This window comes from Strongylocentrotus purpuratus, unplaced genomic scaffold, assembly GCF_000002235.5.
Source record: "Strongylocentrotus purpuratus isolate Spur 01 unplaced genomic scaffold, Spur_5.0 spur5_scaffold_6, whole genome shotgun sequence".
NCBI classification, from domain to species: Eukaryota; Metazoa; Echinodermata; class Echinoidea; order Camarodonta; family Strongylocentrotidae; genus Strongylocentrotus; species Strongylocentrotus purpuratus.
The window spans coordinates 27,038,942-27,051,810 of NW_022145612.1; the positions used below are offsets into that span (position 1 = coordinate 27,038,942).

Below are 12,869 nucleotides of genomic sequence, written 5' to 3' on the forward strand. Positions count from 1 at the left end.
CAGTGAGGCTTTAAACTTACTATGTTCTTCAAAGTCCTGCGCAGTCATCTCGGAGAAAGCTCTCCTGATGTTAGACCTGAGGCCCTTGGGGGGCTCATTGGTAACCTTGACACTGTTCTGCAGGACAGCGACAGGGAACTTGTCTGTAGGCATGGAGCTCAGGTAGAGACGGAAGTCTTCGTGGATCTCAGCACCTGGCTCACCAAATGCCTTGATGATATCCTCCAGACTCAACATCCATGATGCTGCTAAATGGCAATTCTGAAGAAAATTGAAAAGATTGATGAATATATGCTCGTTGAATACAATAGTTTGTGACTGACAATAAACAAAATGAAGAGACAGAAAGTCTTCAAATTGATTCACATCTCAATGAGGAGACATACTATTGCCTAGATAATAACTGTGTCTATATTTATAGGTGATTATTAGGAAGGTATTCATGATTTCCTCACAAGTGAACCATCAAAAGCATGAAAGTCCATAACACAAAAATCTTCCTTATTAAAGTAGTTGTAGTAGATTAATTTAGTTTGCTCACCTGTAGGAAGACCCAGTCTCCATTCTTGACGGCAGCATCTATTAGTTTCTCAGCGACGGGACCTTGGCCCTGGCCTAGAGAGATGGCCTGGATGTGGTCCAAGTAGTTCCTCTCCTTAGCAAACCTCTGGAATGCTCCCATGGGATCAGACCCAGTACTCAGGATGAAGACCAAAGGTGTAGATGGAGTCATGTCGGTGTATAGGGTAGCCAGGTCCACTGGTGGACTCTCCACAAAGGTCTTGCCCAGATTCTCACTCACAAAGTCTGTGACACAGAACACGACCTGTTCAAGAGACGGGGGAGAGAGAGAGAGAGAGAGAGAGAGGGAGAGGGTGAAAATCTTACTAGTTTGTACACGACTGCCTGCATGAATTGCACAACATATGATTCAGTGATGTCATGGCTGCATTAAATGTTTAGGAAATTAACAAATCATTCTCATGTCATATTCCCACATATCTGCAGGTAAATCTCATCCAAGTTAGATTCTAAATTACCCAATTTAATTGAGTTTTCTTAGAGCAACCCTTATAGATTGAATACATTGACTATATTGCACATTTTGTATAAATACACAAATTTGAACTTACACTCTCTTCCTTGAAGCATTTGATCATCATGAGTTTCTGGAAGCTGGTCAGTCTTTCCTCGTAATGACCCTTGATTTTACCATCATCTTGTTGCTGTTCTTCTTCCCCTTCGGGGGGAGGGACCCATGGGGGCAGGGCAGGTCCATATCCTTCCCATGTCTTAGGGTTGGGTCTCACCTGTTCAAAGACAATGAAAGACAATTATTCACTGATATTTACAATTTTGTTCACATTAGGTATAGTTCAATTGTATTTCTAAATGTTCAACGCATTCTTTTAAGTATTGTAGAACAAACAAACTGTATATTATTGGCTTGAAAATTACAATAAAGATGATATATAAAATTTAACTAATTTCACCATAAAATTAAACAACTTGAAATTTGGAATTTGATCAGTGTCTATGTAAAAATAGGGGAAACATATCCTGGCATAATTACCAAATAATGAACGAGTTAAAACATTTGGCAATTTTTATCCTTAGATTTCAGCTAGAACACACACTTACCTCCATCCTTCCCATCGTACAGAAGATAGGTGCAGCCACAATCTCTTTCATGAAACCCTTGAATGCTGGGATACAGTCATCAAGGTCACAGCAGGTGTTCCACACAGTGTCCGCCAACCAGGGAATGTCAGGCTTCGCTGGACGTTCCTGTAATCCAACAGAACAATCCATGACATGTTATGTCATACAAGAGAAACAAACCCTGCACACACACTTTGTTGATACTATATTGCTATCTATATTGGAAATTCAAATTCAAATGATTTTATTTCTCGTGCAAAACACAATACAATGAATATGCAATGAAACGACAAATATAATAGTCATAGCACGAGAAAAGAGGAACTAACTAGAAGCAGAGCTTGTTGAAGTATTAGTTCCTCAGAGACTGTTTCACAATATGTCTTGAAAACAAAGTATACATAGAAAATCAATAAATTAAAAAATATGTAGCAAAGAAATTATGATTTAAAAAAAAAAAAAAAAAAAAAAAATTAATAATTTATTTTATTTTTATTTATTTATTTATTTTTTATTTTATTTATTATTATTATTATTATTATTATCATTTTTTTTTTTTTTTTTTTTTTTTTTGGGGGGGGGGGGGGGAGGATTTTTTGTGTACTTCTTCTTGAATCAATAAAAGAGATAACTGCTATGAAAGTACTCACCTTGTCCATGCCAGCAACACCACGAAGGAAGAAGTTCCATTCTTCATCAGTCACTTTGCTCTCCTGCCTCATGATGTCGATACACAACATGAATGAAAAGACCAGCTTGTGCACTTCAAACAAACCCCTGCAAATAATCAAAGTCCATGAAAGTTGAATATAACCAGCAATATGTACACAGTCACACCTGTCTATAAAGACCACCCAAGGGAGACAAGAAAAGTGGTCTTTATAGGTAGGTGGTCTTTAAGTACAGGTTCCTTCAGTACATGCTTCAAAGAGAAACCATTTTCAAGAGGAACAAAAAATGCAGTCTTTGTAGACAGGTGGTCTTTCTATACAGATGGTCACTAAAGCAGTTTTCACCTTATTTGCAAATTACATTTTGAAACAAAGGATGCTCATTAGTAACAAAAATGGGAAAATAAATAACTTAAATCTGTGATTCTAAACTAACAATAGAACAGACTTATACCTGGAGACATTGGTGTAGACCTGAATTGTTGTCTGACGAAGCAAGATCTTAAGCCTCTCCTGAAGATCACTGTTCTTCTCGCTGGTCTCGATACACAGGTTGAAGAGCTGAAAATAAGAAAAATAAGTAACAATGATACACATGATGTTACCCTTAGCACAAATTTTGAGGCAGAGACCCAGAGAAACAATTATCATTGTGCAAACCAACTTGCTGCACATCTGCTAATCCTAACATAAATCCTACCCTAGCTAAAAACTGAAACAACTGAAACGGCTCTTTAAGACATTATCACATTCAATGTCTTTAAAAACACTTCTCAGGACATACATTAAACTCATTGTTTCCCTGATCTCTTCTAGAGTATGGAGTGGTGAAGTGTGACGTCATCAAAAAACTATTTTGAGAATTTCTCAATTTTAACTTCATTTTCCGAAAGAGCATTGTATTGGCTGAGATATGACGATCTGAATAGATAGATTTCCTATTGGAACTCAACTGTTATTTTGCTCCGGTTCATAACATTACGAACAAGAGCAAATAACACTGAGTTCTTATACGAAATCTATTTATTTAGATGGTCATATCTCAGCCAATACTTAACATATTCAATTGGTTTTCAACATTTTGTACATTATTTTTTATGCTCTTTCAGAAAATGAAGTAAAAATTGATAAATTCTAAAAATAGATTTTTATGTCACAGCTTTGGTACTCTATACTATGAATAGATTGGTGAGCTGAAAGTTGTAATGCTTACATTTTTGAAGTACTTGAGGGAGAACTGGTACATAGGATCAATCTCTGCTAGTGAGGCCACCACAAAGTACATGACAGATCCTCTGGAAGCTACCACTCTGTACTTCTCTCTGGCCACAGTGATCTTCTCTTCTGTCAGTTCAGCTTCCTCCAAACGCTTGGTGATCACACCGGATGTAACCTGTTCAAGGTAAAGCAATGGAAAATATATATCAATGTTTAGAAAACATGGCAATGTAAGTTTGAAGCAAACTTCTTTATTATAAATGGGTTACACTTTAAATCTTTTTTTTCTGTCAAAGAAGTGTCAAATAACCATTATTATCTGTTAGCAATGGCCTTTCTTCAAGGCAAGAAATCAACAAATCCAGTGCTGTACTTCAATTATTTGCAGTACAGAACTTTCACAAATTGGGAACATTCGTTTCGTCATCGTACAATGTGTCATACAGAGTACTGTAAGAAAATTTACCTTGGATTCGTTGAGAGTGTTGATGAGTTCTTCATTGTCTAGGATGTTACCCTCAGACTCGAACAGCAGCTTCAGGATTCGATCCTCAATGGCTTTGAGTTGGTTCTTGTCTGCATTGATCCTCACAATCAACTGATTTCGCTGCTCCTCAAGATCTGGACGCTCCAAACGGACAACGTCACTGGCAGAAAGAAAATGGGAAGTAAAGATAAGAACAGCTACATAGAGTGTGGGAACATTTCTCTCTCTCTCTCTCTCTCTCTCTCTCTCAATACCTTGTAAACTTACAATGTATATTTAGGTCATATCATGAAGAGAAATAACTTCTTCATAAACAGCTAAAAGAAACGTGTTGCATGATATAACTATTCTTAAGCACATCAGATGGCTATTAAAACTATAATTCCACTTAGTTTGACTAAATATGTATTTTTAAGGAGAATAACATCTTCTTACCTGAGCAGCTGATCTTCGAGTCCAGACTTGGTGACAGTGAAGTTGATGATGGTAACCTTGATACAGATCTCAGGTAGGTAGTGAGGATTGGCCATCTTGGATGTCATGTAGAAGCGGAAGTTCTTGTCATAGTCAATGTCACTGTCTCCAAGACGAATCAGAAGACGACCACCCTGCACAGAAAAGTAAAAACAATTCCATCATAGATTACAGTATAAGATGATGATGATGGCTTCTGATGCAGCGATTGTATACGCCTCTGCTGGTGCGTATGAGGCTTACTTTAAAATGTCTCACATAAGGTGTCATTCCATTTTTTTTCCTCGTTACAGTCTTGAACATCTTCCTGTCAAAAGGAGGTCAGCATGGTAGATGAAAAGAAGAGAATCTCATAAAATCCCTTGTTTTAAACACCTTTATCATATCTCATTGATTCATAATTGGAAAATAAGAAAAGCACACCTTTTCCAAACATTTTCGAAATTAAATAGGTAATAATCAAAGCCTTTTGCAAAACATAAATGTGCTATCTCTCAGAAAAGTTGCGAAATGACATGAACAATACCTGGACAAAGGTCTGCTTGAGAAGGATGGGCTCCAGTGCAGGATCAAGTGTTTCAGCCAGATCCTCTAGGAGGACAGGGAGTCCCACGCGTACAGCATTCTCTAGTGTTCGTAGGAAGTTCTGATCAGTCAGCTTGATGACCTTCAAACCATTCTTGGCTTCCCGGTTACGAATCCAGCGGTTAGCCTGTAAGATTGAGATTGTGTGACCCTTGGTTAAGCATCTATCTCATATATATTCACTGGTATGATTTCAAGAATGCCTAAATTCCATGGTATACTTTGGAAAATATCCACTTATATCAAGATGACTGAGGAATCAATTCTTTTTTACCCTCTCTCTCTATACCTTGATAGATCTTAAATTCTGTGAACACACTTTTATCATTTCATTTTCATTTTCAATTTCTAGAGTTGAATTTTTCTGCGTATCTCACCTGTTCTTGTGGATCAATCATAAGGGGCCACCTGCGCCCTCTAGTGACAAGAATAGCGTTCTCTGTTGACACAGCATCTCTGGGTAGACCATCAGCATTCCATTGGCGAATCTCAAAGGGATCGGCCAAAACCTGTCAAATGAAATGTTATTGATTGATTTTCATTCTTCTGAACTGATATTTTTTATCACAAGACTGCACTTTGAACATTTTTAGGATTTGCCTTAAATGTACATTATTTTTCCTTTTCGCATATTTTGATTAATGTTGATAATGACTTGACAAATAGAAACAGGTCATAAATTTAACCCTCAGTTTACAAAAAAAAAGAAAGATGAATAGCTGACACATCTAATCAGTTACTACATACAGAAACTAACACAGAATAATGATAACCTCTTCAAGAACAATCACAAATGTCCCATGAAAACAAGAAAGAATTAGAAAAGTGATTTAAGACATACCTTGATGAGTGTTAGGTCATCTGTAACAGGTATGTCTAGTTCCTTGCATCTCGCTGTCCAATAGTTGACAAGCTCCACACGGTATGAGCTGGTGAAGGCACCATAGTACGCAACACAAGCAGCAGCCACAAACACATTGCCTACGACATTACCAATCTCCTTGTTGAATTCCTATAACAAAAAGTAAAACGATGTGATGTCATTTCTCTTTGTAAAGAAAAATGATTTCATATGCCAGGCCCTAATCGAAGCCTTTTCAGATTGATTGAAGGATTCGATTGAATATTATCCATTCTTGCAGTCCAAAGTCTGAATTGCAATGGTTACAACCGTTTACAATGTATATACATGATAAAAGCAATTACACAATAATTATTACATTTTTAAAATACTGCATCAGTATTTTGTTATTTGGATGCACTACCAAGTTTTTTCAGTATTTCTTCCACCAAGTGGATAAGGAAATTATCTATTTTTTTTCTCATAATAATGGTACTCCTTGAGAGAATGTCAAAAATATATTCTAGTAACAGATGCAATATTTGTCCATGTCACTGTGATCATACGTACCTTGACTGTTTCCTCCCAACGCCCTTGTTCATCTCCCAGAGCAGTGGTCAGTTTGCCAGCCCTCTTCAATCTTGCAGCTGTCTGTGCCATGTTCTTGGAAAGTGTTTCTTTCTCATTCACACTGTGTTCATAGGAGGCTTGAAGTTCTGCAATCTGGGCTTCAACATCAGCCAGCTTCTTCTGCTTTTCTGCTAGGACAGACATTACGGCTGCCAATTCTCCCTCAGCTTCAGCCAGTCTGAAATGACAAGGAAGGAATTGAAAGTGGAATTGTCTAAGTTGAAAATCAAGAGACCAATTAATGTAATTTACATGACGAGAAAGTTTAACTACAGAATTGAGCATTAACAGCATTGATGTGATTCATAATTTTAACTTACTTTTGCTTCTTAGGTTCGACAGTTTTGAAGACTTTGGCATACAGATCCATGGCTCTCACCCACATGCACATAGATTTGCAGGCCTAGAAAAGTGAGAAAAAGAAGGTACATGAATCTTATGAACATGGTGATCGAAACACACACATTTCACATCCAATTTCATACTCTCTACCAATTAGAGGAGCTAAAATCTGATCAAACATGGTTAGAGATATTCAAAGGATAATGTTGGAATCGTACACAGATACTACTTTAAGTTAACATGCTGGTTATAAAAAATGCTTGAGATTAGAAATGTTAAATATATGAAGTATACCTTTCCCATGCTCAATCTATCTTTGTAACAATAATGTGCCAACAATGTCAACCATATATGGATGTCATCAACAACTCAATTACTGTTCTCAAATGCCATAAAATTAGGTAAAACATATTCTGCTGTAACCAATGAGTTATGTTAAAAGTAAAAAGAACTACCATCAAATTATGAAATAGGATAATTAACATTTTGGTTCCTACAATATCAATGTTATGACGGATCTTCAGTCTACATACCTTGGATGTCTTTTCAACAATATCAGGCACAAACTTTGGATTTTCAATGTACTTCTTGAGCTTCCTAAGAAGGGAGTCTGCAATATTTTCTTTGTCATAATCCATCAGTTTCTTCAAGAAAGTGGGATCGCCCAACAACACCTTCGCACTTGGCCAGTCAGGTCTGTGGGATAATAAGAATACAGTGCTCAATGTCTCAAAGAAATTTCATGCACTATATTTCTAAATCATGCAAACAAATCTGCCATTACTTCAAATTATTTCATGCACTTACTCTATCAGGAGCAATTATTTTAATTAGGTAACTTTGCAATTGTTTTGCAAAAACACAATTAATATAACATATTTGTCTCATGGTAGTACATGTCAGGGAAATGGTGCTCACTTGTATGCGGCAAAAAATGAGAAAAATAGTTGCCATACAGCTTGTATCATCTGTTTAGAGCCAAACAGTTGCTAACTCTACATTATAGTATGTAAGTAAAATGCCCTTCCGGCTCAAAACTGACATTATCATGTAAACATTAATATCAACAAAAAAGCTAGCTTCCTTTATCCTTAATCTAATCATAAAGCTTTGTGACTCACTTGACTCCGAGTAAGATGCAAATGGACTCCATGACTGTCATAACCATGTCGGGCGGTTTATTGAACACCTTCAACTCGGCTACATCACTCTTATCTAAGGAATCCAGGGCTTTGTTGGCAGACTCTAGGGCAGGTAGAGCCTCATCCAAGTCTCGCTGGGCATCATCGGCAATGGCCTGGGTCTCCTCGGCCTTCACCGTGGCTGTTGCTTCATCATCAAGCACAACTTTCCTCACCTTTGAGAGAAGAACAACAACACAATCGTTAGTTCTCCAGAGTTTTGTCCACAAGAATAAAATAGCTTCAAATGCCGTCCCTATATTCAGATCGACACACAAGTACCCAAAATTATTTAGATAAATGTTCCTTTAAAACTAGACATAAGGATTCTGAAAGAGCATGCATTCATTGGGACATTGGAAAAGGCATTAGGGTTCGTTTCTTACTAATTCATAATTTTGAATTGATTTATGTGTGTTGGTTTCACCAGCTCAGAAACAAGCTGAATGTAAGAATAGATATAGCCTATATGATCGAGGGCTTTGCCTCTAAAACTTGTAGCTCTGCAGTTCATCGCTCACCACTTTAAGTGACATATCAAAGATGTCATCATATGGGATTGTATCTTAATCTTTGAATATCACCACTAAACTTTAACTAAATGAAACTTTCACTACTGTAAACAGAGTTATCTCTCATGTTAAGGGGATCACCATGCTACAGGGCCATTATACATGTACTTGACAAACGTCAGTAGAATCCATACTTATGCATACCTGATCAGCCTTTTCCTGATCAACAGCTAACTTCTCCATGAGGATTTCTGTATCAGCAGATTTCTTCTTCAGCTCGGGTTCTAGGGCTGTCAGCTGAATCTCCATGTCGGCTACAAGGTCATTGGTCTCCAGGAGCTTTCCAAGACCATTCTTTACACGGTCTCTTGCATTCACCAATTGCCTTGGTTGCGATAATGTAATTGACAGAAAATAAAACAGATTTCCAATGCGTGAAACTTAAGTGATTTCTCATACTAGCATCATTGACACATAGATTACACACAAGTAAAGACACAAATCTTATACAGCACTCAAAGAACAAGGTATTTATTGTTTTCTGAGGCAGCTAAAAGAGGAACAAATCATCATATTGCATTTAATCATTCCTTTATCTGCTGCAATTCCCGTGTTCCAATACGCTTCATATGTATCACAGCATTTGACCAAAAAATTATAATAATAATAACAATATTTATTAAGCGCAACATATCCATCTCTAGAGATGCTCAATGTGCATACAAATAATTTAAGATTAAATAAACATTAAATGTTAACTTACATTAGATCACAGATCACACAACCTCATGGTGCCATGGTACATACAATGTGGCACAGTGTGATTATTCATTGTGTATGCATGAAAGAACATGGAAATTTAACAAGCATCCCTTATTACTGTAAATATATATGATAAAAATTACCTTCTCTTTTCAGACAGCATAGAGAAATAGAGATTGATGAGTTCTAGGTAGCTGGTAGGAGTGGTGTAGTATCTCCTCCTAAGCTCGTTATAGTACCGCTCAGCCATGGAGCTGACACTTGTGTGGATTTCTACACACATCTCTGCAACTTTCTCCTGCAAATGGCATACAATGGTGTTACCACAGTCATGAATACATATAAGATCAGGTAATAAATGACAGCCATGATATCAATCAATGTACATATGAGGTACACATCTAAGTGTGCAAGAAGAGGATCAAATGTATTTCCATTTGCCTTTCTTCTTGTAGCTTTGGAATAATAATGTATATTGCCAAAAGAATGCATCAACTACAAAAGATGATGCTGCACGTCAAGACAATTATTTTAGAATAAACATGGTTGACTTGACATGAACTTATCGTGTACTTGAACAAAAATCATGGAAAGGGGAAAGAGGGCAATTTTGCATCAGTTAAGACTGAAAAGGGAGTAAAACACCTGCGACTAGTCCTTTAGATACAAACATCAAAAGACAAAACTGAAATATAAATTTTATCTGAATATGTAAATAGTGTGATCCTTGAAAAAAAAATCTTACCTTCAGATCATCACGTCCAAAGTCCATGTTCTCAAAGAAGGTTTTCGATACAGAGAGCAAGGCTTCCTTAGGCCACTCCACGAACCAGTCAATGGTACAGCAATTGACCAACGACGGGAACATACGACATCTTGCCCTGAAGGAGTCTCCAACAGGACTCATACACAGCACGATATGGAGGTTCTTCCGGACGCGACTGATGAAGAAGTTGTAGATTTCTTCTCTGTTGCCTTCTGAGATTCCTGCTTCCTTGGCAGCGGGCCGACAGCCGATGATCACCCTCTCGTACTCATCAGGTTCAAAGAGATTGGGCACCTCTCCAGAGTTGAGGATATTGTTGATATCTTCAAGAAACTCTTCAACTACGATCTATTTACAGAATGATAAAAATTGGATCAATGCTTCCTGATCAATGGATCTATGCTTTAAGAGATTGGGCACCTCTCCAGAGTTGAGGATATTGTTGATATCTTCAAGAAACTCTTCAACTACGATCTATTTACAGAATGATAAAAATTGGATCAATGCTTCCTGATCAATTGATCAATACTTTATGTACAAACCAAGCAGCAGTAATTAGAAGTAGACATAATTTATTGTTGATGTCTTCGAAAACTCTTCAACTACAATATATTTACAGAATGATAAAATAATTGGATCACATCTTCCTGATCAATGGATCAATGCTTTATGTACAAGCAAACAAAGCAACAGTAATTAAAGGTAGACATAATATATATTCATATCAAAGATCATTTTCCAAAATCTATCATTTTAACTTTAAATCTATGTATTCTATGAACATATATATACATAAAAGAGTAAAAGAATAAAGACTTGTGAATTGTTACTAAAGAACAGTATTTTTACCTGTGTGTCTGTGAAGAGGAAGACAGTATTATCATTGTTCACTCCAGCCATGGTGTAAAGCTTCTTCAGATCTTCATGGAAGGAGTCATAGTTGTACCCACGAGACAGCTCGATCTGAAAGCACTTGTAGCCACAGATATGGGAGGCTAACCTTGTCAGAGACTGCTTGCCGGTACCACCCACACCTACCAGGAGAGCATTGCCACGCTCCTGACGGATGATACGGATGATCCTAGAGGTAAAAGAAATGAAATTTATGTTACTTCTACTCAAGAATGGTTTAAAGGTAAAGATCAGTTTTGGAAACACCCCCCTCTCAAAAAATGAAATGGAAGCTCTTATTACCAATCATGTGAGAGAATATGTTTTGACTAATATGTGATGATTTGGTAAATTATTATATCTATTTGGACCTGATAGATATCACGCGCGTGTCACAAGTCCCATATACATCTTTCTGTGTACACAGCTTGTAACTTTACCAAGACTGGGCCAATTTTCTTATCATTTTGATGATTCCAGAACCTTGTAGTTTCTTTCACAAGGCAATCGCATGACTTCTACTTGTCAAGAATGTTTTTCTTCTTTCATACATATCATCAAACAAGGTAATATATATATAGATAAAATATTTGATGGAGTATGATGACCTAGCAACTCAGTTTTCAAAAACAATAAAAGCTGCATAATGTTATTCTTAAATCTACATTAATGTAATCATACAAAACTGGTGAATAAATTTATTGCTAGGTGTCTGTAGGAGCTATGTACAATTTTGTAGAATGACATAGTCACATGACATTGTGATGTCATGGAGATGAACCCAATTAAAGTTCATATAAATAATCTCGGGAGCAGTTTACCTGGCAATGTGCTGGACAGCATCCAAGAAGAAAACCAGTTTCATCTCCTTTGACGAACTCATGTTGAAGTCATCCAAATACTGGTAGAGTTAAAGTAGAACGAAAAGTCAAAAAGTAAACAATACATGTCAATAATCAAATCTAATAAATTAACAACAACCAAACCCCTCCCCCCAAAAAACAACAACAACACATAAACAACTATGAAAGATAACCCCCTCCCTCAATAAAACGTGGATTGTCACCATAAACAAATCAATAGAATTGCATATTTTTAGTTTGCTTTTATCTATTGAAACTACATGTGACTTGAAATTTAAAAGCACCAGCAATGAAATGATTTTTGTTGGTGTACATATCAGTATATAGAATGTGAATAATAGGAGAAGTTGAACACTCACATCACCCAACACATTCTTGAGTTTGTTAAGATCTACAATGTCTTCATAGGATCTGTCAGCTTCCTCAGCACCCGCTTTCATGAAGTCGCCAAAGATGATGGGTTTAGTGACAAACGTCTCAGGCTCAATGTTCTGACTGAAATGCTTGCTGGCCATCTCGGACATGATCTCCATGAAGTACTTCTTGTCCTCGTTGTTGATGAGACGGTCGTGGAAGACGCGCTGGCACTCGTGGCTGAAGATGCGGAAGATGGCTACTTGGTCACGGATGATGCCAGGATCTGCCTGCAGAACACCTGATGGAAGAAAATAATAATATTAATAATATATTAATTTGTAAAGCGCAGTAACTATGTATGCACTTGAAGACTGATCAGCTTTGGTGTGTGCTGGTTAGAGCTTACAATGTTTTTTTTTATAGAATTGTATGAATTTATGGAAATGAAAGATCAAAATTTGAAAGAACCCTTTTTTTAAAATCAAGGGTAACATATAAGTTATACAAAATTACAAAAATGCAACACTAGTTGTTGAAGGGGTTTTATCGTCAAAATGGAATACTTGAATGGTGACCAACTGTGATTTCAATTACATGATCAAACTTCATTACATTAAAGCGGGACTG

The 12,869-nt window shown here is 36.9% G+C and overlaps 1 protein-coding gene across 3 annotated transcripts in view; it reads right to left on the reverse strand.

The window, feature by feature from the left end:
* Window positions 1–12,869, reverse strand: part of LOC581118 (dynein heavy chain 6, axonemal) — a 59,215-nt gene that overhangs the window by 13,210 nt on the left and 33,136 nt on the right. For 2 of the 3 annotated variants that reach the window (XM_030972363.1, XM_030972361.1), the window contains exons 40-61: window positions 12,245–12,540; window positions 11,844–11,923; window positions 10,981–11,212; window positions 10,111–10,479; window positions 9,509–9,663; window positions 8,808–8,988; window positions 8,032–8,267; window positions 7,444–7,606; window positions 6,889–6,971; window positions 6,509–6,746; window positions 5,939–6,109; window positions 5,475–5,606; window positions 5,039–5,224; window positions 4,474–4,646; window positions 4,018–4,198; window positions 3,547–3,726; window positions 2,788–2,894; window positions 2,313–2,439; window positions 1,642–1,788; window positions 1,134–1,310; window positions 542–826; window positions 21–261 (exon numbers count right to left, since the gene is read on the reverse strand). In XM_030972363.1, the coding sequence (XP_030828223.1) occupies window positions 21–261; window positions 542–826; window positions 1,134–1,310; window positions 1,642–1,788; window positions 2,313–2,439; window positions 2,788–2,894; window positions 3,547–3,726; window positions 4,018–4,198; window positions 4,474–4,646; window positions 5,039–5,224; window positions 5,475–5,606; window positions 5,939–6,109; window positions 6,509–6,746; window positions 6,889–6,971; window positions 7,444–7,606; window positions 8,032–8,267; window positions 8,808–8,988; window positions 9,509–9,663; window positions 10,111–10,479; window positions 10,981–11,212; window positions 11,844–11,923; window positions 12,245–12,540 (4,140 nt within the window). Of the gene's footprint in view, window positions 1–20; window positions 262–541; window positions 827–1,133; window positions 1,311–1,641; window positions 1,789–2,312; window positions 2,440–2,787; window positions 2,895–3,546; window positions 3,727–4,017; window positions 4,199–4,473; window positions 4,647–5,038; window positions 5,225–5,474; window positions 5,607–5,938; window positions 6,110–6,508; window positions 6,747–6,888; window positions 6,972–7,443; window positions 7,607–8,031; window positions 8,268–8,807; window positions 8,989–9,508; window positions 9,664–10,110; window positions 10,480–10,551; window positions 10,606–10,980; window positions 11,213–11,843; window positions 11,924–12,244; window positions 12,541–12,869 lie in introns of all 3 variants that reach the window. The other variant, XM_030972362.1, reaches the window with a different exon arrangement.